Below are 27,621 nucleotides of genomic sequence, written 5' to 3'. Positions count from 1 at the left end.
TTTCGGTGCGTACAAAACAAACTCTGGATGACAAAAGGAATCTTAACATCAATTTAAAACAAAACGATATTTTTCAAAATGCTAAAAACTTTATGCCACACCATAAAAAATGAATATAAATTTTGCTACAGCAAAAAAATAGATTATAAGGCATTTCACACAACGATCAAATAATTTCACCGGTTCTCCCATTTCACCGGTTCTGGCCAACATTATAATGGAACAACTTGAGCAAACCGCTCTTGCTTTCTTCAAAACACCCCCGCGACTTTGGCTCCGCTATGTCGATGACACGTACGTCATCATAGCAAAAGACGAGGTCGCAGGGTTTCATAATCACATAAACAACATCGAACCTTCTATTAAGTTTACCCAGGAAACACAACACGACCTTAGTCTGTCATTTTTGGACGTAAACGTCACTGCAAAACCGGACGGGAAACTTACCACCTCCATTTTTTACAAGCCTACACACACTAACCGCTATACAATACACCTCACACCATCCGAAACATCAAAAACTCACAGTGGCCAGAACCTTATATAACAGAACGATTACACATATTGCCGATCCACACACTCGGAGGGTTGAACGCAAACACATTCGGAACGTTCTAAAACTAAACAAATTTCCCACCAACCTAAATCTCACACCCCACACACACAACAAACCCACACAAACTTACACAGCATTCACTTCCATACCATATGTACAAGGAGTTTCTGAGCGGATATCAAGAATACTCAACGCCACTGGCGTAAAAGTTGCCATGAAACCGGTATGCACTTTAGAAAACATGTTTCCCAAACCTAAAGACCGTATTCCCATGCTTCAAATGACCGGTGTAGTTTACTTAATCCCTTGTCTTGATTGTAACACTGTGTATATTGGCCAGACTAAGCGCAATTTAACGTCCCGTATTAAAGAACACAAGGCAGCCATACGCAATATGGAACCCAATAAATCTGCCCTATGTGCCCACATGCTTGACACCGACCACCGTATCAATTGGAAGGAAGCAAAAGTATTAAAACAAGAAACAATTTTGGCAAAACGGTTGGTTGTGGAAAATTATTATATTAATTCGCTACCGAATGTTTTAAATGGGAACGATGGAAAAGTAGTTTCGCCCGTGTTCCGCAATTTCGCCCGTAACAATTCGTGACTTCTTTTTCCCATGTATGGCCGTTTGACCCGTGTTCGATGTTGTCCATTGATTTATGTCCCGCTGTGTTTTAGCTGTTACGCCCTTTTGTTCTTTTTCGTCGCTCAATTTCTTTGCCCTCTGGGTTCGCTTCGCTACTGTGTTTGTTTTATTCTCTGAAGAAGCCTAGTCGTAGTCGTACGTACAGGCGAAACGTCGGAAAATACAATCTTTTTTTTAAACAAAAGGTGTATATTTGTTGTTCTCCACCAGAAGAGCGTCAGATTCTTAATTCATATTCCGGATACTGGTAACCATTAGTGAAAAATGTTTACTCCTACAGGGGAAGCATGTTTGTCAGTTTTGCAGCTTCCCGCTTTTTGTATGTGGCCTTTTTTTCGTTTTTCAAACCAAACACGTGATATCGTCCTTTTTTTTACCAGCCAAACACCAATAACACGCGATTACTGCGAACAAACCTTCATCAGCGCCAATCCGAAACAGCATCTCGAGCTTTATTCAACCTACTCTCAACCAAATGTCCTGCTTGAAACACATTGTGTGGTTCTCCGACGGGTCCAAAAAAACACAAACAAAATTCTGCTCCACAAAGCACCGCACGCTATTACTTTAACACAGCAGCTCGAAAAGTTGCGTGAAATGCTCCCAGTCGTATCGAAAATAACAAACACCCGCCTATAGTGCCCACACCCAGATTAGACAAAAAGAACAATTAGCAATTTTCCCTTTCATGGTATCGTAATACATCAATGTATCGACACTAAACAAAGCACCCAACCCAAAATATCACGGATGTCAGCACAAAATGCTCGATGTAACAAACGCATCTTACTTGCAATACAGTTGTAATTTAGTGTGTGCTCTAACTTTGATATCGACCTAACGTTAAGCTCTAAAAAAACCGCGCTCTTCGTTGAATCACTCGGCTTAGGCAACTAAATTTGGATCGCCCAAGCGATCTTTATGACCGAGCGCCAGTCAAGTTTCCCATCACCACTGAGAAAGAGATAAAATACAACTAGCCAACATCGACATAACCTTATCACGCAAACAGAACCGCCCCGGATGCCTTGTAAGCTCACTGGGCTTTGGCCGTGCTTTGACCATTTATCACTGGTTTAGCACCCTCACTAAGCAAAACATTTCAATATGATTTATGAGATAGTGCTGCAGATTCTGTGCACTGCACTATACTGGCGTCATTTGAGCTGTAGGTTATGCTGGTATAGTTGTTATTTGTCTTGCTCAATACATTGTTGGTTTGAATCCTTCCAGTAGGGGCCAAGAAGGTCATTTGCACGACAGCTACAACTCCGCGATGTGTAAGTCGATTTTGTGGGCGCTTGTTTCTGCAAGTATTTGCTCTACAGGGATCCTGGACTTCAATCTGAGAGACGGTAACTATAACATGTTGTCGAAAAAATAAAAGTATACACACAACCGTCGCATTTTTCAGCTGTTCAGGAAATGGTCAAGGTTGATCCTACTTGGCCTTCTGTAATATTTTTCACCTGCACGGTTAACAAATTTTCCGTCCAACCTATTTGTTGTCAAAACAAAGACACTTTGATTTGTGGTTGTCAGGATGTTGAATTGAGAGAGGAATCATGTTACCTAATGGAAGGTAAATTGCATTTTTTCCATAGGGCAGAAAATTATGCTACTGAAATTGTAATTTATAATGTTACTTTTTACAGTGTTACCAGGGTAAAAATTTAAACACCAATACTTTAAACCAATTTGGGTAAATATATATCTTGAAATTTTGTGATATTTACAAAGATTGAGCATTAAATATATCATATCATGCGATTGATTTGCAAATAGTTTTTGGAAATGCAGATTTGGAATACATTAATTTAGATATAAATTTATGGAATTATTAACGTTATGAAACAACAGTCAAATACGTTGCAGAGCAAACGCACATAATGACATCTTCATGTGTTTGACTTTATTTAAAAAATGGACAAGTCTTCAAGGACAAGTGTATGTACGGCATGTGCTTTGATAGCAAATTGAGTAGACTTAATTTAAGGACAGAATCATAAACGGAAAACCGGAATATCATGTACACCAATCACAGCAATTTAATTGAAAAGTGGAGATATCTTGCTAAAATTTGTACAACATGTTCACATTGCAGCGTTCAAATGAGTTTGTTCAGCTGCTATGCGTGTTTTTTACTTCTTGAGTAGACTTCTATAAGAATTGAACAACACGTTGCAATATCAATTGACGTAAAATAAATTATCCCAGCGCGTTTATAGTGACTGAAAAGTTATAATAAAGAATTGAAACACGTGACAGAATTGCAGCGAGTAAATTACCAAAATGAGCGCGACAGCGGAAAATAGCAGACTGATTCAGTGAGTAACTGCAGTGCTTTTAGTAAGTTAGTTAAGTGTCAGAGTGAAGTGCGAACGTGTAACACGTTTATAATAAGTTGTGATCAAAACGTCTGTCGTTATTGTATCGAATGCCATGAGACCGTCGGAGAGGCCAGGAAGGCCTAATTTCCTCCGCATTCTTTACTCCGTCTGTGTTCCACGGAATTAAGTCGTGTAATATATATATATCCACTGCAAAGCAAATTGAAGTTTTCTGTTTAAGGAGTAATGTAATAACATGGGGTGAAACTTTTCAATTATACATTTTAAATTGTTTGTACTGGTTTCAATTTAGTTATAAAATGACAAATTTTCGGTAGATTATTTTGAAGAGTAATTGATAACTTGTTGACAAAAAAATGCGATGCGCCTTACCAAATAATTTGTAAACTTCATCCTCTGCAAGATAAAAGTTAAAAGTTAAGTTATGTTTTTTTAACTGTGAAGCAGCTTTACCTACAAACCTTTACTGCTGTCTGTTTTCAACGATCCTTATTTAAGTTTCACCGCATGATTTATCTATCAAAACTATAAAGAAATCTCCATTCTTGTTTTGTTGACCAAGAGTATCCTTTTCATATTATATTCATGCTTCTGTGAACCTGAGACTACAGAGATTGCTCACATGGTCACAATACTATAATCTTGTTCACTTCCGTACATTGACAACGTCACTCATATTGTATTTTTTGGTGATAGTGGTGTTGGGAAAAGCAGTCTTCTTTTACGGTTTGCTGACATCACATTTTCTGGAAGCTACATTACTACCATTGGTGTTGATTTTAAAATAAGGACAGTTGAAATCAATGGTGAAAAAGTTAAGCTTCAGATCTGGGATACAGCTGGCCAAGAGAGGTTTCGAACAATAACTTCTACGTATTATCGTGGAACACATGGTGTAATTGTAGTGTATGATGTTCAAAGTGCAGGACCTGGTTAGCCCAGGGTCGTGAGTTCAAACCTCACCGGGAGCTTGGTTTACAAATTTTGCTCCGACTTGTCAGGAAAAAAATGGATAATCCAGGTAGGCTGCAATGCCTTGGCTGCCAAGCATGCAAACCTAACGCTCAATGGATTGTAGGCAAGGATTGTCGCAGCCAATTAGAACTTCCAGAAATTTAAAACAATTCGTTTCTTAAAATGTAACCGTAGATGTATCCCGGTTTCTGTGAATTGATAAACGAGTGTTTGCTGCTTTAGTTGCTGTAAAATTTTGTTTCTACATTCAAATTTTTTCTGCCTTGACACATTGTGAAATCAAAATGTTAGCTATTGTGAATCATATCTTGTACAATAAAATCGCAAAGACATGTGACGATTGAAAACTGCCAACACATTACTTGCTTGTCATTAAGCATTAATCCAATAATGTTGTTTACTCCATGGTCAGCAGAAACACGAAAATCGCAATTGCTGACCAACGAAGTCGTGACGTCATAGTCAATAACTTGTTACGCATTTTTAGTTCAACTCTGACGAACCGTTGGAAGAAGTGCTTGGTCGCCTTATAAAAGGAGCGTGGGCTCGTCTGCAAATCATTACCATCTTGTTCAACGGATATATACTGTATCACACGAACACTTTTTCAACATCAAGCAAATCAAAGGTATGTCTAGAATTAGATTTGTAAATTTTTGATTAGCATTATCGAATTTTAAAATCTTCATGAACTCAAGTTTGGTTTTTTAGATGAATTCGATGATTTTTGCCGTTTTGTGCATCTTTGTCGTAACAACTCATGCAGTCAAGTATTATCCTGGTTAGATCAAGACAATGACTTTCTTCAGTATGTTCCACAAAAGAAAAACAAAAATAAAAATTGCATTTTTTCTCTTTTCACGACTACGCGGCCCCAACTATACCTACACCATCAAAATTTTATGTTTTTTATGGTTTGTTATAATACCTTTCAAACCGTACCCAACTTTCTTTAAATTGGCAAGGGGAATTTATGTCTACTGAACAGAATAAGTTTCTTCGTTTGTCGGATGTATGAAGTCTTGCAATCGTTACATCTGGTACAATATATCTATCAACATTCATTCATAAGGTTACCGCAAATGCAATTGCCAAAACGCCACAATTACCAGAACCGCGATTGTCGGATATTTAGGCTAACTAATAAATTTTGATGTACAGTGTTAATAAAGCTTTGGAATTACAAAATGGTCATCGGAATTGTACCGGAAAAATGCACTGTCATAAATTTGAACAGTGTTTACATCTGTAGAAAACACGCTTTGACGCAGTAACCCAGCAGTGATTTCCGTTGGGAGGTATAAGTGGGTAAGAGATCCATATGCCGGGATTAAGCTACTACACTTTGAAGTCCGTTGTTATCGGAAAATTGCTGTTTCACAATCTGATGGGCCGAATCTATGTGTTTATCACTGAGCCAAAGGCCTGTATCAAGCAATTCCTCATAGTCTTATGGTCGTTTACATTGCGCGTCAGCATCATTTCAAAAAACAACCTCCTGAAAGTTGAATGTTTGTATTTTTGTCGATTTTAATTCAGATTTATACGTAGCAATTCAAATATGCTCATTGGATAACGCAGTAATATTTCATGCAATGGCATTTGATTGGCAGGATCGCCCCACTGCGCAGGTCCTTGCTTGGCAGCAATTTTGACAGCTATCGTATCTCGATTATTAGGTTTGCAGGCTTGGCAGCCTAAGCATTGCATCCTAGCTGGAACAGCCACTTTTTCCTGACAAGTCGGAGCAAGATTTGAAAAATCAAGCTCCGGTGAAGTTTGAACTCACTACCCTGGGCTAACAAGGCCCAACGCTCTACTAACTAAGCTACAGCTGGTTTCACGAGGTATATTGTGGCCAAGGTACACTGGTGCACAAGCTCACAACTTGCCAGGCAACCTTTGCATATAGGTAGGGGATCTCTATCACCGTATCAGATAACGCAGTAATATTTCATGCAATGGCATGATTGGCAGAATCGCCCACTCCGCAGGTCCTTGCTTGGCGATCACTGCTACCTTATCGTTGGACCTGTTTAGCCCAGGGTCGTGAGTTGAAACCTCACCGGGAGCTTGGTTTACAAATTTTGCTCCGACTTGTCAGGAAAAAAATGGCTGATCCAGGTAGGCTGCAATGCCTTTAAAAAACAATTCGTTTCTTTAAAATGTAACCGTACATGTATCCCGGTTTCTGTGAATTGATAAACGAGTGTTTGCTGCTTTAGTTGCTGTAAAATTTTGTTTCTACATTCACATGTTTTCTGCGTTGACACATTCTGAAATCAAAATGTTACCTATTAGAAATCATATCTTGTACAATAAAATCGCAAAGACATGTGACGATTGAAAACTGCCAACACATTACTTGCTTGTCATTAAACATTAATCCAATAATGTTGTTTACTCCATGGTCAGCAGAAACACGAAAATCACAATTGCTGACCAACGAAGTCGTGACGTCATAGTCAACTAAGTGTTAACTTGTCATGCATTTTTAGTTCAACTCTGATGAACTGTTGGAAGAAGTGCTTGGTCGCCTTATAAAAGGAGCGTGGGCTCGTCTGCAAATCATTACCATCTTGTTCAACGGATATATACTGTATCACACGAACACTTTTTCAACATCAAACAAATCAAAGGTATGTCTAGAATTAGATTTGTCAATTTTTGATCAACATTGTCATATTTAAAAATCGTAATGAAATCAAGTTTGATTTTTTAGATGAATTCGATGATTTTTGCCGTTTTGTGCATCTTTGTCGTAACAACTCATGCAGTCAAGTATTATCCTGGTAAGATCAACTTTTCTAATAGAAATATTTTCGTATTTATAATTTAAAATCTTGTCAAGACCTCCATTAAACGAAGATCTTTTCTCTTTCAGTTACTCTCAACAATCTCGGATGTTGGGCGGACTCTGAAAACAGGGCAATCCCCACAAGAGAAGGAAATCCTATTCTTGATGGAGCAAATTACAAAGCAAGAGTGAATGCGATCGCCAAATGTGCCAGAGTCGCTCACAACAATGGTGACGACGTATTTGCTGTCCAGGTATATACAATAATTTATGAATAAACATTTTCCAAAACTGGTAAAACTGACAAAATCATTAAAATACAGATGTAACAGCTGTTGTCCGCCTTGTAGAACTTGCACGGCCTGGAGCGTGCCAGCTACCATATTATATTTTTTCCCGAAGAAAACGCGACTTGACTCAACAACATCGGTTCTCTGTTGTAAACGAACATACACTTAATAACAACACAACACATAACGTTTACAACCATAACAACAACAACGTACCAACTTTTCGGAGTCCAGGGCCAAATTAAACCATTTTCATTATTTATAACAAATTAGTTTCATTAACAGCTGGCTCTAAATACAAAGAAACAGTTAATTCTACTTGAACAGTCCCAAATACATCACATTCACTGCAAAGCGTGGCCAGTACGGGGCAATATTACGTCATAGACGCCAAGCGTCACAAAGAAAGTGGCGGGAAACATGGACAACTTAATCCTCGCTGTAACACACCCGGCCCCGATGTGTAAACCCATTAAGCACATCTTATATACAACACATACAGCGAGCACAACACTAGAAAACGCATGCACGAAGCGTTAACACATTTTATCCATCGACCGATCTTTGCACAACACACAACTTAGCGATCGGACGCTTAACAGTCCCATTTTTGGTTTTGACCAGTACACTTCGTACCGATCCGAAATGATCCGGGTAAGTCTCAATCACTCTTCCCATCAGCCATCTGCCGCGCGGAACGGAATTGTCCGCGATAAGAACAACATCACCACACGCTAGGTTCCGCGTTGGCGCAGTCCATTTCTGACGCGTTTGCAACGTCGGTAAATACTCTCTAGTCCACCTCCGCCAAAACTGGTCGGCCAAGTATTGCGTTTGGCGCCAGCGACGTCTTACATAATTGTCCTTCTTGTCGAACACGCCGGGCGGCAAGATGTGGCATCGTCCGAACAAGAGCAAATGATTGGGAGTCAACGGCTCCTCGCTTTCTGGATCCATTGTAATCGGGGTAAGCGGTCTTGCGTTCAAGATAGCCTCCACCTCAACCATCACTGTACGAAGCGTTTCATCCGAAGTCGGTTGCTCAGACAAAAGAGTGCCCAGTATTCTTCTTATTGATCGAATGAGCTTCTCCCATACCCCACCCATGTGGCTGGCAGTTGGTGGATTGAAAGCCCAATCGATTCCTCGTTGTCTGAGACTCTCATAGATTTGAGCTTGATTCCAAGCTTGCAAGGACTCACGCAAAATCCGTTCAGCACCAATAAAGTTGGTGCCATTGTCACTGAAAATCTTTTTTGGCCTCCCACGCCGTCCGATAAACCTTCGCAGAGCATCGATAAAGGAATCCGCAGATAAGGAATGAGCAATTTCTATGTGAACTGCACGAACTGTCAGGCAGGTAAATACGCACCCATAACGCTTTACCTCGCTTCTACCTTGCTTGGCAATCAGAGGACCAAAGTAGTCCACTCCCACGTATGTGAAGGGAGGTTCGTTCGGTGTAATACGTTCGCGTGGAAGATCAGCCATCATCTGCTGTCCAGTTGGGGAGTTGCGTCGGCGGCAAAATATGCATTGACCGAGCACCCGTCTGACAGCAGTTCCACCGCGAACTATCCAATATTTCTGACGCAACGCCGTCCAAGTTAATCCCATTCCCGAATGCTGAACCGTCTTGTGATGATCCACGATAATCAGATCTGTAACATGATGGTTGTTAGGCAATATAACAGGATGCTTCAAATCGTAGCATATTGGCGCTCGACGCAACCGTCCTCCAACCCGCAAAACACCATCAACCAGCACTGGGTTCAGTTTCTTCAAGGTTAGCTTTCCGCTCATCTTCCTTGGCATGCGTTCCTGCAACGTACGTTTGCCCCCGAGAGCAGTTAATGCGTGAATTTCATCAGGAAACTCGATCCTTTGTACATATTTGATCACGGCATATTCAGCGTTTTGAAGCTCGTCGACGCTCAGCGGAGTAGCCAATAGCGACTTTTTCTTGTTTCGAATGTAACTCACAAACCGCAGCAACCATGCTACTGCCTTCTTCAACTTCCACCAAGACGAGTAGCGCTGAAATAGTCTGTTCAAGCCATCCACCTTTGGTGCTACAACATGAGCGGCCACGCTCCTGTGGGTTTTTAACACAAACTCCTCAGGCAGCTCACCAGGATCCAACGGGTCCGCAGGCCATGCATCCTCGTCTTCACTCAAAAACTTCGGCCCTGTATACCAGCGATCGCATTCGACCATAGCCCTTGCACTTAATCCTCGAGAGGCGTCATCTGCTGGATTCAGGTCCGTCGGGACGTATCTCCACTGCGCTGGACTCGATCCCTCATCAATTTTAGTCAACCTGTTGGCCACAAAAACAGGGAATCGTTTACACGAATTTTTAATGCATCTCAATACACTTGTCGAATCTGTCCAGAATACCGATTTCCTAATTTTTAAGTCAAGCTCTTTGCGCAAGACTTGATCCAGTTTTACAGCTAATGTTGCCGCAGTCAGCTCAAGCCTTGGAATAGAAACCATTTTCAAGGGAGCAAGTCGAGCTTTAGCAAGCAATATACGACAGCAAACAACTCCGCTAATACCAGTCGTCCTGAGGTAACAAACCGCACCGTAACCCTTTGACGATGCGTCAGCAAAATGGTGCAACTCGTGATAAATGATCCTTCCCGCGTTCAGCGGCTTCAGACACCTTGGAATCTGAATGGAAGACAGCTCGGTCAATCCTGAAGTCCAACAACGCCATTCGGCGGCGATGTCCTCGGGAACCTCTGCATCCCAGCCAAACTGTTTCTTACACAACTCTTGCAGCAGCAGGCGAGCCTTTAAAACCACTGGAGCCACAAACCCCAATGGGTCGAATAGCGAACTCACGACCGACAAAATCCCTCGGCGGGTGATTGGCCTTTCTTTCACCTTAACATCAAATCGAAATGTATCCGATTGATAATTCCAACTTACTCCAAGTACACGCTCCACATGTTGCTCTTCTGTATGTAATGAATACGATTGCAATGTACCTTCACATTTTTGCATCGAATCTAGAACACCTTCCTTGTTGCACAACCACTTTCTCAGGTTGAATCCTCCGCGTTGCAACAATGCACACAACTCCGTCACCAACTTCTTTGCTTCGAAAATGGATGAAACCGACTTCAAACAGTCATCTACATAAAAATTGCGTTTAACAGTTGAAACGGTCTCGGCATCGAAATCTTCGCTATTGTCGTCAGCGGTTCGACGCAAACAATAACTTGCACAACACGGCGATGATGTCGCGCCGAATAAGTGCACCAGCATTTGGTGATCAACTGGCTCCTTTGTCATGTCTCCTTCAGGCCACCATACGAATCTCAGGCAATTCGTGTCTACTGGGTCAACCCTAACCTGGTGAAACATGGCCTCCACATCGGCAACCAACGCGATCGACTCCTGACGAAATCGCACTAGAACCCCTACCAGACTGTTTATCAAATCAGGTCCTTGCAGTAATTGCTCGTTCAGTGACGTCCCTGCGTACTTAGCCGCACAATCAAACACGACTCTTACTTTCCCAGGCTTTTGCAGATGAACAACCGGATGATGCGGCAAATACCACCCACGGTTTACGGCAGCTTCCTCCGGCTGCACTCGTTGTGCGTACCCTCGCTTGAGGTAGCCATTCACGCTCTCTGTGTACCTTTGACGAAGCTGTTCATCTTTCGTCAATCGGCGTTTCAGGTAACTCAATCGTTGTACAGCCTGTTTACGATTATTTGGCAAATGTGGCGATCCTGCCCTCCACGGCAAGCGCAGCTGGTAGTGCCCACCATGTAACCCTACAGAATCGTTCATGAGCTTTAGGGCATATTTATCTTCCTTCGACATGCCAACGCCGGAAACGAGACTCAAATTCCTAAACTCTGTTTCCCACATGCGTTTTACCTGCTCATGCAACAAGTCACACGACAAATTAATATGATGTACCTGGACGTTTTCCCTAGCAAGAGATGAAGCAGGACCAAACAGGGACCAACCCAGAATCGTTTTCACAGCACTTGGTTTTCCTCGCCGTCCTCTTCTCTCCTCATCAATCCAAAACACTTCGGGAACATCCAAACCAATCAAAAGCAACACCTCGTCATACGCTGGCTTCGAAAACGTAATCCCTTTCAGATGAGACCAAGTTCGCTCGCATCTATTGGGAGCAACAGGCAAGTCCTCCACGGCGATGACGCAAGGTAAGTCGACAGCATCCGACCCATTTGACGACCTGACTGACAAACTAGCAGCAACTCCATTACTGTTTTGGGACTTCCCATTTACAGTAGAAAGGGAATACTCTATTTTATCGCCTTTAACATCAAGCAAGTCTAATAACTTCTTTGTACACATGGTCGAGTTAGAACCGGAGTCCAAAAACGCGTACGTTTCTATTTCATTTCCATTTTTGCAAGATACCTTTACAGGTACAATGTTCATGTACACTTTCTGACCAACCTGCTGTCGAGCAGATGTGCTTGCTGCACACGACGTGGAAGCAACCGCTGCCTGCGATACATCTTCACCTCTTGTCCCAGCTGAACTTTGTTCTCGCTCACCAGAAGGACCGCTTGGAGGCTTTGTCTTCGCATACTCTCGGTGCAACAACGTGTGATGCCTACGGTAACAACCATCCATCGAACAAGAACTCTGCACTGTACAACCTCTTGCAAAGTGACCTCGAACAAAACAATTGTCACAAAGCCTCGCTTGTCGCACTATCTTCAGACGATCCTCGACAGGCTTACGTTTGAAACCATTACAATGTGCTAAATTATGGGCAGCATTACAAACAGGACACGCATCACCTGCTGTCTGATGACTTGACGAAGGTCCACGGTCACGATCAGACCAAACTGCAGCAGCATGCGAAGTTGCCTTTACTGTCCTCAATGGTCTCTGCGTACTTTCCTACTTTGGAGTCAACAACCTTCCGAACATGGTATTGGAAATTGACGCTTCGTACTTCACGAACTCAACAAGGTGGCGAAATTGTAGCTCCTCGCCACTTAATTCAATTTCTCCAGCTCGTCGTTTCCATTTATGTTGAACATGAAGCGGCAAACGTTTAGCGATACTCAGTAAATTCTCAAAATTATTTATGTCGGCAAAATAATGCAAATAAGTCAGCGTTACGAGACACTCCTCGAGGTTACGAGCCAACCTTTGCAAACCATTCGCATCGTCTGCTTTCAGAAAGGAACCCTGTGTAAGCCTTTCTATGTACGATCGAGCAATAAGAAACGGACGACCAAAATTGTCATGCAATACTTGTCGTGCTTTACGATATCCTTCTGATCCTTCCATGACGGAGCAGAACTTGATGATGCGTTCTGCTTCGCCACTACAGTATTGTATAAGATAGTTGAGCTTTGTACTATCACTACTAACTCGGTTAGCGATATGCTCATCAAATGTTGTTATGAATCGCGTATAATCCACAGGATTACCGTCGAAATACAGTAACTTAGGCTTGGGCAAGTCTATCCCATCCTTTAGGACCGTTACCACATGGCACAAATCACTGACCTGCTGATTAAGGTTGCTACTAGGCGCACCCTTAGGTTCACGTTGCCTGTGTTCCGGCGGAAGAGATGCTGCCTTCCTTGGAAGATTCGTGAGTATATTTGGATCGGTTTTACCTACCGGCTCGGAACTGTGCGCGGTTGGCCGTTGAACTGCATCCAAACCCGAACGATCTGGCATCATTTCATGCTGAGATCCAGTTATCGATCGCGCTTCCCACATTTCAACCTCAACCTCCGCTGCTTGCACCTCATGTTCCACTTCCAACAACTCAAGTTCGTTTGCGACTCTTTGACCTTCAGCTTCTATCTTTTGCTTTTCAGCTAACTGTCGTTTCTTCAAAAGGGCCATTTCCTTGCGAACCAAAGCTTCTGTGCGTCTGGTACTTGATCGGGTACTAGAGGTGTGCACAGTAGAAACTGTCACGCCAGTTCGTTTTGACGTGACGCTGATTCTATCTACATTCTTCGAAGCAGATTGATTCAGCCATTCTTCCACACGTGTATCGAATTCTTCCTTGCCTTTTTCCAAACTGGCAAGTTCCTGTTTTGCCTTATCTTTGGCATTTCGACGCTTTGCAGCGCTCATAAAGGTACTGTGTTTCTCTATGTAGTCATTAAAGAGAGTGGAAATTAACAGTTTCTTTTCTTTAACCTTGTCAACATTGTTTACATCGACCATTAGCTCTTCAGCTTCGCGGTATAGTGAATTCAGGTCCGACACAATTTTACTCAATGTCGCCTTTGTCACAACCATTTTTGTATGTTATCGAACAAACCTTCAAGCCTTTCTCCTCTATTGAAACGTTAATTGTCCAATTCCAGAAGAAAGTTGAGAACTTTTATGTAACAGCTGTTGTCCGCCTTGTAGAACTTGCACGGCCTGGAGCGTGCCAGCTACCACATTATATTTTTTCCCGAAGAAAACGCGACTTGACTCAACAACATCGGTTCTCTGTTGTAAACGAACATACACTTAATAACAACACAACACATAACGTTTACAACCATAACAACAACAACGTACCAACTTTTCGGAGTCCAGGGCCAAATTAAACCATTTTCATTATTTATAACAAATTAGTTTCATTAACAGCTGGCTCTAAATACAAAGAAACAGTTAATTCTACTTGAACAGTCACAAATACATCACATTCACTGCAAAGCGTGGCCAGTACGGGCAATATTACGTCATAGACGCCAAGCGTCACAAAGAAAGTGGCGGGAAACATGGACAACTTAATCCTCGCTGTAACATGCATGCAGTGCACACAATGCATTTCTCGCCAATGTTAAATTCAGGTGTTTAAAATCACAAGCCACTGTTTTCAGTGTGACGTTTTGGCCGTATTTGTGTGATTAATATTTTAATTATTTTATAGAAGTCAACTTGAAGTTGTATCGTAGGTATCAGACGATTTAAGTTTCCTTTTAGGTCGAAACAGTGGCCATCTGTCTGCAGCTTACACGATTTAAGTTTCATTTACTTATAATATCCAACTATTACCACAATGAAAATTTGGCAAAATTTTTTAATATAATACGAAAATACAAAATAACGCTCGGGAAATGAGGACCATCACGATTTACTCACACGTACAAAGTAAACTTGGCAACCTGTATGGGTCAAGCTGGTAATATAGAACAAATATATATTTTTGTATATTTATGCAAAGAGAGGCGTGCTAATATACCTCAAACTTTTCAATTTACTATTCACCTACAAACCCCAATTAGGGATAAATTTCCAGTGTCTGCAAATATTAAACAAGTAAATATTAAAACTCCAAAAGGTTTTTTTGATAACTTTTATCGTAGCACGCAAACGAAACATGCATGATTATTAAATTTTGTACAAATAAAGAAACCATAATGTTTTTCCTCAAGCTTCCCCAAACTCATTCTACATTGGAGCAAAACGAGCTGCGGGAACAACCAACTATCAGTGGACAGATGGATCAAGTGTTGTCAATGGATATTGGACAGCTGGGGTTGGGGAACCGGATACAACAGGAGTAAAGTATTGTGTGGTAATGGGTTCCTTAACTACACTTGATTCAACATACAAGTGGAGAAGTACGGAATGCAATGTTGCTGCTGATTATATTTGTCAAAGAAAACCCACAAGTAATTCACATAAAACAACAGGAAAAGGCATTTCAGCTGTGCATTCATCAAGCCGTGAGATATCTGTAGTGGGTTTCACCCTATTAACAGTTGCGATGTGGGACGCAACCTTTGTGTGGCAATGGCTTAGTAATGAATACGATGTGCAAAGGCGACAAATTGTCCATTACGACTTGTGCAAAGGCGAATTCCATCAAACATACTCCTCACATAATGCCGACATGCAAATGAAAAACTTGCCTGAAATATTTATTCTCAAATCATGTTGATCAACAATGCAGCTACATGCATTTATGGACCGGGCCATCACATCCTTCGTCCACAGTAAAATGAAAATTAATCTTACATCAAAGACGATTCGGTTTCTTTGGTGGGCGGTTACGAATACAAACACAATGTGACGTAATTGACAGCAGTGTTGGGTGCGAGACGTTTAAGTCTTGCGCAGCAAAACACATTGGTGCAATAAACGAAATATTTATGTCAACTCTTTTGTGTGCAGCGTTTTTTCTGTGTTAAGCCATATCCTAGTGGGGCGGGGGCTCCCGCTTTATCCCGCTCGTGGGACCGCCCCAAGTTTGTGACCAACCGTAAAACGCAAACACCATTAGTAGCTAAAAATAAACTGACCAAAAAGTCATTAACCCGCTTCCATTACTAGCCACAAGCACAACCACAAGTAAAACAACAAGCACGCATAAGAGCCTGAGCTCCAATGTCATACCTGCAACAACAACAACACCAGGAGTTCAACCAACATCATTATCACCAACTACACACGTTACCCGAACCGCACAGAGGAACGATGGAACCACAACAAACGTCACCACTCATAATGTCAGGACCAATAGTTCAACCAAACCAGGTAAAAAAGTGCAGACAGTTCAAACACTGCTTAACAACAGTATGTTAAAGATTTCGTTGACCTATGTAAAAATTCAGTGCAATATAACAATGTACAAAACGACTGTCGTGTAAACCAGCAGCAAATGAACATATAATATCCAATCTCTCAATGTGTATACAGTTTTTTTAATAGTTTTGATTTCATAACTTTAACTAAGCGGTTTCGCGGAAGTATCCAAACGTTCATTATTTTCAGTCACCTCTCCAACAACAGTTCATGTAAATTCACCAGCCAACGTCACGGATTCTTCATCTACCGTTGGTGCAGTTGTTGGGGTTGTGGTCGTGATCATCTTATTGATCCTCGGCACTGGATTGGTTTTATGGAGGAAACGCAGGTAAAGTTATCAGTATGACGTAACAATGGGTTACATGTTGTTGGCGCCATCACTTCTTACACTGACTTTTCTTTTACAAGAGCTGGGAACGAACAGATTGGAAACAACACAATGGACGGAGAAGCCGCAGGTAAGCGGAGAACATTGTAGTTTGTTGAATGGTTTCGTGCATTTGTCAGTTCTTCGTTAAATTTTGTAAATAGATTTAACATGGAAACGTTTCGTGCAACCGCATGATAGCTCAATTGGTAGAGCATGGGGTCTGGTTAGCCCAGGGTTGAGAGTTCAAACCTCACCGGGAGCTTCATGTTCCACATCTCGACTTGACTTTTGAGAAAAAGTAGCTTATCCAGCCTGGCTGCAATGCCAGTAAACTTTCTGGATTTAACATATATAGATGTACTTTACACAAAACAAATGCATTTCTTCAATAACGCAGTCACTCTCCACTACTGCGGTGTGCACTTTAACCATAAACTTACAGCAAGTTATTACACAATATTCTGGACCCAACACTGCTATATTTTGTTTCCAAGAACAAGAAATTTCTCCAACCCAAACCCCAACCCCATCCCCAGCCGAACCGATCTACGCAACCGCAAAACCACGAAAGAAGAAAAAACAACCAAAAGCAGGAACCTCATCCAGGGATGAATCTACCAACGAAGCGGTTTACGACAACGTTAATATTAATGAGGAGTGCGACACGTACGACCACCTTCAACACACAAGCTTACATGCACAAACTTATAACACGGAAGCACGTGGGTACAACGATGACGTAGATACATCACATGACTGCAATGGTGCGGAACAAACTTATGCGATTGTTAGGAAAGAAACTAATAAGTGACAATATACATCTTATTCGATGTCATATATTCGAAATAACCATTTGAATATTCTCTTCATGCTTGATTGACGTCACAAACTTTATTATATTACTATTACTGCTAAGATCGTTTTCAACGCATTGTATATTGCTCAACATCTGATTGTATTGCATTGCGTATAAATGTTTTACAATGAACCAACACACTTACGTATTATAAGCAATACAAGCTCACTGTATTGTGGTATGTGCATGTTGTGCCCTAAATATATCGGCTGACGTGAGAATGCATTTGTGACTTTTCCACTTGATTAATAGAGAGTTATTTTTTAACTACGAAGTTGTGTGTTGTAATTTATGACGGCGAATGGTAAAAAAAGCCAAATATACTTTTCGTGCAGATGTGGTTATTCACTGATTTAACTGCAGCCATAGATAAACAACCCTTGCATGGGACAATATTCACCACAAGAACCAACCAGGCTTCATATCACAAGCTAGAATTTATTATACGCCCCAAAACAATAGAAATCTATTTCGCAGTGGGTAGTTTATATGGAAAGTTAACAAAACAACCGCCGGCATGGTGTTGTTTATCCAATCAGTTGGTTGTTTCATTTGCGAAACACGTCACAGTTGCCGCCCAATAAGATGTTAAACATCGAGCATTGAGTCGGTTGGTTCCATTACGCAATGGAAATATACAAGGAATCAATTCTTATGACAAATAGCTTGTGGTTTGATGTGGTTTCAAGCCCAGCATGTGATGCTCCATGATAACTCCTACACGTTGTAGTCACGTAAGTTAGTTACATCCGTGTAGAGAAAGAAGGCATGTGGTTTGATGTGATTGTTTGTGATCACTGGTCAGATGAACACAAGCGTTGGTGATGATTATAACTCGTAAGCGTTAGGTTTTGTTGCGCTTAGTTTAGGTGCAAGATATGACGGTGTTAATATTGATGGGATTGTCAAAAGTAAACTGCTGGTTTTTGATATACGTAAATAATGATTGATTCTGTCACGACTATTGGCTAAACAGAACACTTTTGCAATGACTATAGAGAATAACTAATCACCAACCAACTATAACGAAAAAAGAAAATAAATGCCACGAGTTACTGGCAGAAATCATGCTCCACGTTAGCTGTCTTAAGGTTACCAAGTGTTAGAGAGTTATTACAATGCTTGTGATTGCGTTTTGTTTGCTTGGTTTTCCTGGGATTCTGGCACAAACTTGGAACTAGTATGACGACTATAGGGAATATTTGATCGGACCTCAAGTTAACTCATACACAGAAGCTGAAGCAGCATGCGGTGTACACAATGCATTTCTCGCCAGTGTTAAATCAACAGCTGCATTCAACTTCCTGGTGAAAAAGATTGGAAATGTCTCAGGTGTTTAGAAATCACAATACAACGGTCTTGTTAGAAAACAAAAGCCACTGTTTTCAGTTTTATGATGTTTTGGCCGTATTTGTATAATCAAATTTTAAATTATTTCATAAAAGTTAATTCAAAGTTGTATCGCAGAAAACAAACGATTTAAGTTTCATTTACTTAAAAATGTCCAATTGTGTCCGCGATGTAACCTAGGCAAAATGACTGAATCTAAAACGAAAATACAAAGTAACGCTTGCGGAAGAGATGACCATTACGATTACACACATACTTGGCATACCTGTATGAGTCATGCTTGTAATATATGATAAATATATATTTTTGCTTTTTATGCAGTGAGAAGCGTACTAAAATGCGCGAAACTGCAAAATATATTGTATGTAAATGTAACAGCGAAAAGTTACCCCTTGACGTTTAGTTAATTTTTTTTTGACAATAGAAATCTTGCATGTTTCAACACGAGATTTAAACGATCCGTTTGGCCCCTTTTTTGTATCGGTTTTAAGTAGCAACAATCCTCATTATTTTCTATTTGAATAAGGAATTAAGAGTAATATTAACTGAACAATTTATAGCACGTGGTGACGTTTCTGTAAAGTCACAAGTATTCGGTGAGTGTTTACAATGGCGTCTCAGTACTTCAGTGTTTTTTAGTTAGCAACTCTTTTTCTGTTTCTTTTGGAAAACGCATGTACGCATTTGCATGTACGCATATGTATCAACGCATGTATCTGTGCTCTCAAGTCTATGAATATATCCTTGATGATAGTACATGTTGTTTTTAGTTTTCGCCGCCAAGACAGTGAATGTACTATTAAACACAGTTACTCTTTAAGATAAAAAATACGACTGTCACAGTAAAGTATGGAAAACAGTTATCTGACATGGCTGCATTAGCCATTAGGCGAATGAACAGAATACACGTCAAATTTACCATTTTATTATTCACCTACAAATCCATAATTAGGGATAAATTTCCAGTGTCTGCAATTATTAAACAAGTAAATATTAAAACTCCATAAGGTTTTTTAATAACTTGTTATTTTCGTAGCACGCAAATTTAACATGTAAGATTATTAAGCTTTGTACAAATAAAGCAACATCATGATGTTTTCTTAAGCTTCTCCATACTCGTTCTACATCAGAGCAAAACGAGCTGCAGGAACAAACAGCTTTAAGTGGACGGAGAGTTCATTAGAATTTACCAATGGACAGTGGGCAACAAACGAACCGATCGCAACAGGAGCAAAGTATTGTGTGATAATGGGTTCATTAACTTCACTTGATCCAACATACAAGTGGAGATGTACGGAATGCGATGTTGCTTCCAGATATATTTGTGAGCGTATTGTAAAAGGCAAGTTAAATGTTGGGATATCATCGAACGATTGTTGGGCTGAACATGTAATTCATTTGGTATAAAAGTGTAAAGACAATCATAATTTTAATCTATAAATTTTTGGGGTTTAAGCCACCACAAACACCAAACCAAGTTCAACCACAAGCACCAAAACAACCATTCATTTTCTCACCACAACCAATACAACTAGTTCCACACAAACCACCATCACGATGGAACCAACCACCAGCGAATCTGAAACAACCATTTTTACCACCACTTCCATACGTGAGCAAATCGTATATGTGAAATATTTGCATCACATTTAAACTTGATCCTTCATTTCAACAGCAATCTACAATCGTTTATCGGACGAAATCATCAACAATATTTTCAGGATAGTTACTGTACTGGTCGTACTAGTGGTTATCGTCATCGTGTTGATTATCGCTTTGATGATTTTCCTCTACAACTGGACAAAACACCAGTAAGCGTCCACATTTAAGTATTGCTTATAACGGACCAAATTGTTTTGAGTATAAACTTACCATAAAAAATTCGACTAAGTAACAACGTTAAAAGGCAAAATCGTCGTTACTTTGACTTGTGATTGCTGATTATCAGTGATGTAAATAATCGTTTAAAGTTTAATCACACAAAGGTTTAAACTTGTTGTTTATATCTGTAGAGCTGTTCACCAAACCATCCATGCGATAGGGACCAGGCCTGTTGGTAAGTGAGGTTATTTTGTTGAAAAACTAACACGAAAACTCTAGGTTATGTCGTGTGGTTTAAAGTGAATGTTAGAGAAGATGGAGATGAAACGTACATAGTTTCACAAAACATTTCATCAACCAACCAACTCCAACCTACAAACAACCAACACAAACCAACCAGAAACACCAACCACGAGTATGACGTCATAAAGCAAACTGAATACGTAAACAAGAATGTGGGAAACACTTCCATGGCTGGGTGTGAAAGTTCGTACATGAAAGTTGAATAATTTGTTGCCATTATTTTTTCAATGGTGATTGTGAGAACCAACCAAATTATTTATGAAACTGTGACAATATTACTTATTCATATATAATTACAAAAATAATCATCTTCGAAAATAATATGTCTAATGTGCAACACAGCTTGAAATGTACGGTTAAACAATGCAAGGCGTGTTGAGACAGGGTTTGCAAAGATATAAGTTGGATGAAATCTTTACATACAAACGTTTGTCGTCATTTGCATAAAACTGTGTTTTTAATTCAGTTTTAAAAACGAGGCAATCATCAGCATGTTGATGGTGAGTGCTCCGACCTTTGTTTGTTATCTCCTTGCTTCCTTGTTTCTGCTTCTAGTTGTGTTCAGTACGTTGGCAGTTTACCCACGTGCCTCTATGTCGCTTTGTAACGCCAGGAAATATAAATTATCGCATAATGTTGTGGGTGCGTGATGTTGTTATCATGTGATGTTGTGCGTACGAGATCGGGTGGAAATCATTTAATGTGATACACTGATGAGCTTCCGACAAGCACAAAAAAGCAACCAAGTAAATCAAAGCCACTGCAGTTGAGTGACGGTTCCTTTAAATTCGTATCTGGACGTGGGCGATGAATTATTTCCCCCTATACTAAGTCGTGTGTTATCTAAATAAAAGAAATCCCATTTATCATGTTTCACGTGTGAAATCGTCTTTGTATTCCCAAGATAGAACTCCCACACATCGATTTATATATATTTTTTTTCGACGTTTTATAAATGGAATCTCGTTGGTTGGCGGACGAAATGTTAGCTAAATACACTACACGTTGATTGTGTGTCAATCTTAATAGTTTGGGTTTGTTTATGCGAAAATGAAATTAAACTATTACTACTAAACCAATGAAAGTAGTAGAGGTTAACCTTATGCTCAAATCTGTTTTAAGTGCAGTTAAACAAAACCGCAGTAATTAGGTATTAACTTTGATTCTCATGATGTTTGTGCTTAAAGGGTCCCCTCATTCGTTGTACATCGGAGCAAAACTAACTATAGGAACAAACAACTTTAAATGGACGGATGGAAAGAATACTAAGAATGGACAGTGGGCAGCAGGGGAACCTGATACGACCGTAGAAAGATATTGTGTGATAATGGGTTGAATAACTTCACTTGATCCTCAATATAGATGGACAACTAGGGAATGCAATGTTACTTCGGGATATTGCCAACGAAAATCAGGTTTTGGGGCATTTGTTTTCTGAATACCAATCTGTCGGCGCAATGTACAAATACAAATACCAAAAACAATGATAGTGTAGCCAAGCGAAAACGAGATAAGGGGCCACGAAATTCACAAGAAATCTCGACCGCATATAAAAAAGGAAAGAAACGTCGATGGCTTACTTATAATGCTGCGAATTAGCACCTTATCTTCCACAAAATAAAACCAGTGTGTGAATGAGACCATGTTATGAATATGCATAACCGCCCCCTACAGACCTGTATTCATACCAATAACAACATCTGTGGTAACCACCACTACCACCGCCAAACAAGTGGTCTACCGAGCAAAACCACAGCAATAACATCTACAAGAAGCGACTCACAACACATGGTACCCGAACCAATCCAGAAGGAAACGACGAAATTACAAGAAACGTCACAATGAATATTGTCGGGATCAACACCTCGATCCCAGAAGGTAAAATTCTGAAAACTTACTGCGTCGATTCAGTAGCAACCATCCAAGGTCAATGGTTTGGTCTAAATAAGCATTTCCCCAACAGCAGTAGATGTGAATTCACCACCAAACGTCACAGATTCTTCATCTATCGTTGGTGCAGTTGTTGGGGTTTTGATCGTGGTCATCTTATTGTTCCTCGCCGCTGGATTGGTTTTATGGAGGAAACGCAGGTAAAGTTATCAGTATATGACGTAAAAATGGGTGTTTTAGGTATTGAGTTCTTCTGCAACACAAAGCTTGTTTGTTTTTTTATTTACCAGAGCTGGGAACGAAGGGATTGGTAACAACACAATGGACGGAGAAGCCGATGGTAAGCGGAGAATATTGTAGTTTGTCATTGAATGATTTCGTGCATTTGTCAATGCTTCGTTGGAATAAATTTTGTAAATGGATTTAACATAGAAACGTTTCATGCAACTGCTTGATTGGTCGTTAGTTCAAACCTAACTGCGACCTCTTCTTGCCTGTCGAGAAAAAGTGACTGAACCAACTTGACTGCAATGCCAGTAAACCTTCTGGTTTTAACATTTATGGATGTACTTTACATAAAACAAATACATTTCCACCAGACCGCCATCATTCTTCACTACTGCGTGTGCACTTTACCCGTTAACTTTCCAGCAAACTTTATTACATAATATTCTCGACACAACACTGCTATATTTTGTTTTCCAAGCACAAGACCTCCCCAGCCCCAACACAATAAGATGTTAAACATCGAGCGTTGAGTCGGTTGGTTACATTACGCAATGGAAATGTACAAGGAATCAATTCTTATGACAAATAGCTTGTGGTTTGATGTCGTTTCAAGCCCAGCATGTGATGTCATCTGATAACTCCTACACGTTGTAGTCAAGTTAGTTACATCCGTGTAGAGAAAGAAGGCCTGTGGTTTGATGTGATTTATTTTGATCACTGGTCAGATCAACACAAGCATTGGTGATGATCAATAACTTTTAAGTGTCAGGTTTTGTTGTGCTTAGTTTAGGTGCAAGATATGATGGTGTTAATGCGGATGAGAATAATGTTTGTCAAAAGCAAAGCTGTTGGTTTGTGTTAAATATTAAGTAAATTCACACTTGCCGCGTTTAATAGCTTTGGCTACTGGCTAAACAGAACACTTTTGTAATGACCATAGAGAATAACTAATGACCAACCAACTATAATGAAAAAAGAAAATAAATGCCACGAGTTACTAGCAGAAATCATGCTCCACATTGCCTGTCTTAAGGTTGACAAGTGTTAGAGAGTTATTACAATGCTTGTGATTGCGTTGTGTTTGATTGGTTTTCCCGGCATTCTGGCACAAACTTGGTACAAGTTTAACGACTACCACGAATATTTGATCGGAGCTGAAGTTAATTCATACACAGAAGCTGAAGCAGCATGCAGTTCACACAATGCGTTTCTCGCCAGTGTTAAAACAACACCTATCTTTAACTTCCTGGTGGGAACGATTGAATATGTTACAGGTGTTTAAAATCACAATGCAACATTCGACCCTATAAAAGCAACTGTTTTCAGTGTGATGTTTTGGCCGCATGTTACATGATCATTTTTTTATTATTTCATGGAAGTCAACTTGAAGTTGTATCGTAGGTATCAGACGATTTAAGTTTCCTTTTAGGTCGAAACAGTGGCCATCTGTCTGCAGCTTACACGATTTGAGTTTTATTTACTTATAATATCCAACTATTACCGCAATGTAAATTTGGCACAATTTTTTACTCTAATACGAAAATACAAAATAACGCTATAAGGAAATAAGGACCATCACGATTTAGATTTACACACACACACACAAAGTAAACTTGGCAACCTGTATGGGTCAAGCTGGTAATATATAACAAATTTGTATTTTTGGATATTTATACAATGAGAGGTGTACTAATATACCTCAAACATTTCAATTTACTATTCACCTACAAACCCCAATTAGGGATAAATTTTCAGTGTCTGCAATTATTAAATAAGCAAATATTAATACTCCAGATTGTTCGTAGCACGCAAATTTAACATGTAAGATTATTAAGCCTTGTACAAATAAAGCAACATCATGATGTTTTTCTTAAGCTTCTCCAGACTCGTTCTACATCGGAGCAAAACGAGCTGCAGGAACAAACAACTATAAGTGGACGTGGGGTTCATCAGATAATATTACCAATGGACAGTGGGCAACAGGGGAACCGATCGCATCAGAATCCAAGTATTGTGTGATAATGGGTTCATTAACTTCACTTGTTTCAGATTATAGATGGAGAAGTACGGCGTGTAATGTTGCTTCCAGATATATTTGTCAAAGAATACCCACAGGTAATTCACATAAAACAACAAGTTTGTCACGGGAAAAGGCAAGCTGTGCATTCATCAAGGCTTGATATATTTGTGTTGGGTTTCACTGAATAAACAGTAACGATGTACGACACAACCTACAACGTGGCAATGGCTTAGTAATGAATACGATGCGCAAAGGCGACATATTCTCCATTACGATTTTTACGAATTCCATCAAACATACTACTTTCTAAAATAAACTGAACAAAAAATCATTAACCCGTTTTCATTACTAGCCACAAGCACAACCAAAAGTACGACCAAAAGCACCACTGTCGCACATACGACAACACCAGGAGTCAAACCAACATTATTATCACCAACTACACACGGTACCCGAACCACACAGAGAAACGATGGAACCACAACAAACGTCACCACTCATAATGTCAGGACCAATAATTCAACCAAACCAGGTAAAATAGTACAGACAGTTCAAACGCTGCTTAACAAAACATGACTTATGTGAAAACTCATTGCAATATTTCAATTTTCAAAACGGCTGTCGGATAAACCGACAGTAAATAAACATATAATATCCAATCTCTCAATGCGTGTTAAGTTTTTTAATAGTTTTGGTTTCATAATTTTAACTGATCGGTTTCGCGGAAGTATCCAAACGTTTATTATTTTCAGTCACCTCTCCAACAACAGTTCATGTAAATTCACCAGCCAACGTCACGGATTTTTCATCTACCGTTGGTGCAATTGTTGGGGTTGTGGTCGTGATCATCTTATTGATCCTCGGCACTGGATTGGTTTTATGGGGGAAAGGCAGGTAAAGTTATCAGTATGACGTAACAATGGGTTACATGTTGTTGGCGCCATCACTTCTTACACTGACTTTTCTTTTACAAGAGCTGGGAACGAACAGATTGGAAACAACACAATGGACGGAGAAGCCGCAGGTAAGCGGAGAACATTGTAGTTAGTTGAATGGTTTCGAGCATTTGTCAGTTCTTCGTTAAATTTTGTAAATACATTTAACATGGAAACGTTTCGTGCAACCGCATGATATCTCAATTGGTAGAGCATGGGGTCTGGTTAGCCCAGGGTTGAGAGTTCAAACCTCACCGGGAGCTTCATTTTCCACATCTCGACTTGACCTTTGAGAAAAAAGCTTTTCCAGCTTGGCTGCAATGCCAGTAAACTTTCTGGATTTAACACATATAGATGTACTTTACACAAAACAAAGGCATTTCTTCCATAACGCAATCACTCTCCTCTACTGCGGTGTGCACTTTAACCATAAACTTACAGCAACTTATTACATAATATTCTGGACCCAACACTGCTATATTCTGTTTCCAAGAACAAGAAACCTCCCCAACCCCATCCCCAGCCGAACCGGTCTACGCAACCGCAAAACCACGAAAGAAGAAAAAACAACCAAAAGCAGGAACCTCATCCAGGGATGAATCTAACAACGAAGCGGTTTACGACCACGTTAATAATATTGAGGAATGTGATACGTACGACCACCTCCATCACGCAAGCTTACATGCACAAACTTATAACACGGAAGCACGTGGGTACAACAATGACGTGGATACATCACATGACTGCAATGGTGCGGAACAAACTTATGCGATTGTTAGGAAAGAGAGCAAATAAGAAGTAATAATGGGACAATTTTGTTAAGCTTTTACGTAGTTTTTGTTGGTTCTTCCACATTTTCTTTTCACATTCCTATGAATGACGTCACAAATTTGTTCAAAAACTTTTACGACTGTGGTTAATATGTCTGTAACTAGGTAATTATCTAATATTTTGCCTAAATTTTTGTTTGTTTGTTTTATTGACACTGATGTATGGTCTTGCGCCAGCTTTTGAAACAAACAAAGATTTCGCCAGCGCAAACCGTGTGTGGTCCCGGATTTATTTAGCCCCAAGTTTGAAAAGAATTCACCACGAAATTCGTGATTTGGCGGGGTTTTGTTAAACCATTGGCAGTTTTCATAGATGTTGCAAGTTCCAGGCCAAATATTATTTAATTATGGAAAAGGAAAATATCACCTCTGATAAAGATGATGATTAAAATAACGTGAAAGATTTTTTGAAACGACGAACCGATTAAACCATAACCATGCATTTTTCAACTGCAATGAATTGCTCGAAGTAATCAACAACACGTAGTCTGTGTTTAGGTTGACAAGTGTTGGAGAGTTATCACAATGCTTGTGGTTGTGTTGTGTTTTGCTGGCTTTCCTGGCATTCTGGCAGAAACTTGGTACAAGTTTAACGACTACAGGGAATGTTTAATCGAATCTCAAGTTAATTCATACCCAGAAGCTGAAACAGTATGCAGTTCACACAATGCATTTGTAACCAGTGTTAAAACAGCAGGTATAATTGATTTCCTTGTGGGGACGATTGAAACTATTACAGGTGCTTGTAAGGTGGAAACTGCATGGAAATTAATTGCAGTTGGTTGTTAGTTATTTTGCAAAGCAAAAATCGTTGAAAAATAGATATTGCGGT

General features: G+C 40.0%; 3 protein-coding genes and 1 pseudogene across 4 annotated transcripts in view; 2 read left to right on the top strand and 2 right to left on the bottom strand.

Moving 5' to 3' along the window:
• The first annotated feature begins 217 nt into the window (after nucleotides 1–217).
• The window catches only part of LOC145909548 (uncharacterized), a 92,838-nt pseudogene continuing 65,434 nt past the window's right edge, over nucleotides 218–27,621 (top strand). The window contains exons 1-4 of the transcript XR_014403136.1: nucleotides 218–412; nucleotides 7,033–7,173; nucleotides 7,257–7,326; nucleotides 7,419–7,585. The product of XR_014403136.1 is annotated as an uncharacterized LOC145909548 (transcript). The remainder of the gene's footprint in view (nucleotides 413–7,032; nucleotides 7,174–7,256; nucleotides 7,327–7,418; nucleotides 7,586–27,621) is intronic.
• LOC145908756 (uncharacterized) lies at nucleotides 8,168–12,058 on the bottom strand. The gene is made up of 2 exons (XM_082996091.1): nucleotides 11,804–12,058; nucleotides 8,168–11,659 (listed from the first exon to the last, which is right to left on the bottom strand). The coding sequence occupies exons 1-2, from the start codon at nucleotides 12,056–12,058 to the stop codon at nucleotides 8,168–8,170; spliced, it is 3,747 nt and encodes a 1,248-aa protein (XP_082852217.1).
• On the bottom strand, nucleotides 12,530–13,900 carry LOC145908754 (uncharacterized). Its single transcript, XM_082996088.1, has one exon. The coding sequence runs from the start codon at nucleotides 13,898–13,900 to the stop codon at nucleotides 12,530–12,532; it is 1,371 nt and encodes a 456-aa protein (XP_082852214.1).
• Nucleotides 24,065–26,914, top strand: LOC145908753 (uncharacterized). The gene is made up of 6 exons (XM_082996087.1): nucleotides 24,065–24,278; nucleotides 24,880–25,119; nucleotides 25,377–25,556; nucleotides 25,777–25,918; nucleotides 25,999–26,048; nucleotides 26,453–26,914. Exons 1-6 carry the CDS (start codon nucleotides 24,065–24,067, stop codon nucleotides 26,752–26,754), a joined length of 1,128 nt encoding a protein of 375 aa, XP_082852213.1. The 3' UTR covers nucleotides 26,755–26,914.

The sequence above is a fragment of the Ascidia mentula genome, chromosome 7 (genome assembly GCF_947561715.1).
Source record: "Ascidia mentula chromosome 7, kaAscMent1.1, whole genome shotgun sequence".
Lineage (NCBI taxonomy): Eukaryota > Metazoa > Chordata > Ascidiacea > Phlebobranchia > Ascidiidae > Ascidia > Ascidia mentula.
This window is presented reverse-complemented; position numbering and strand designations above follow the sequence as displayed.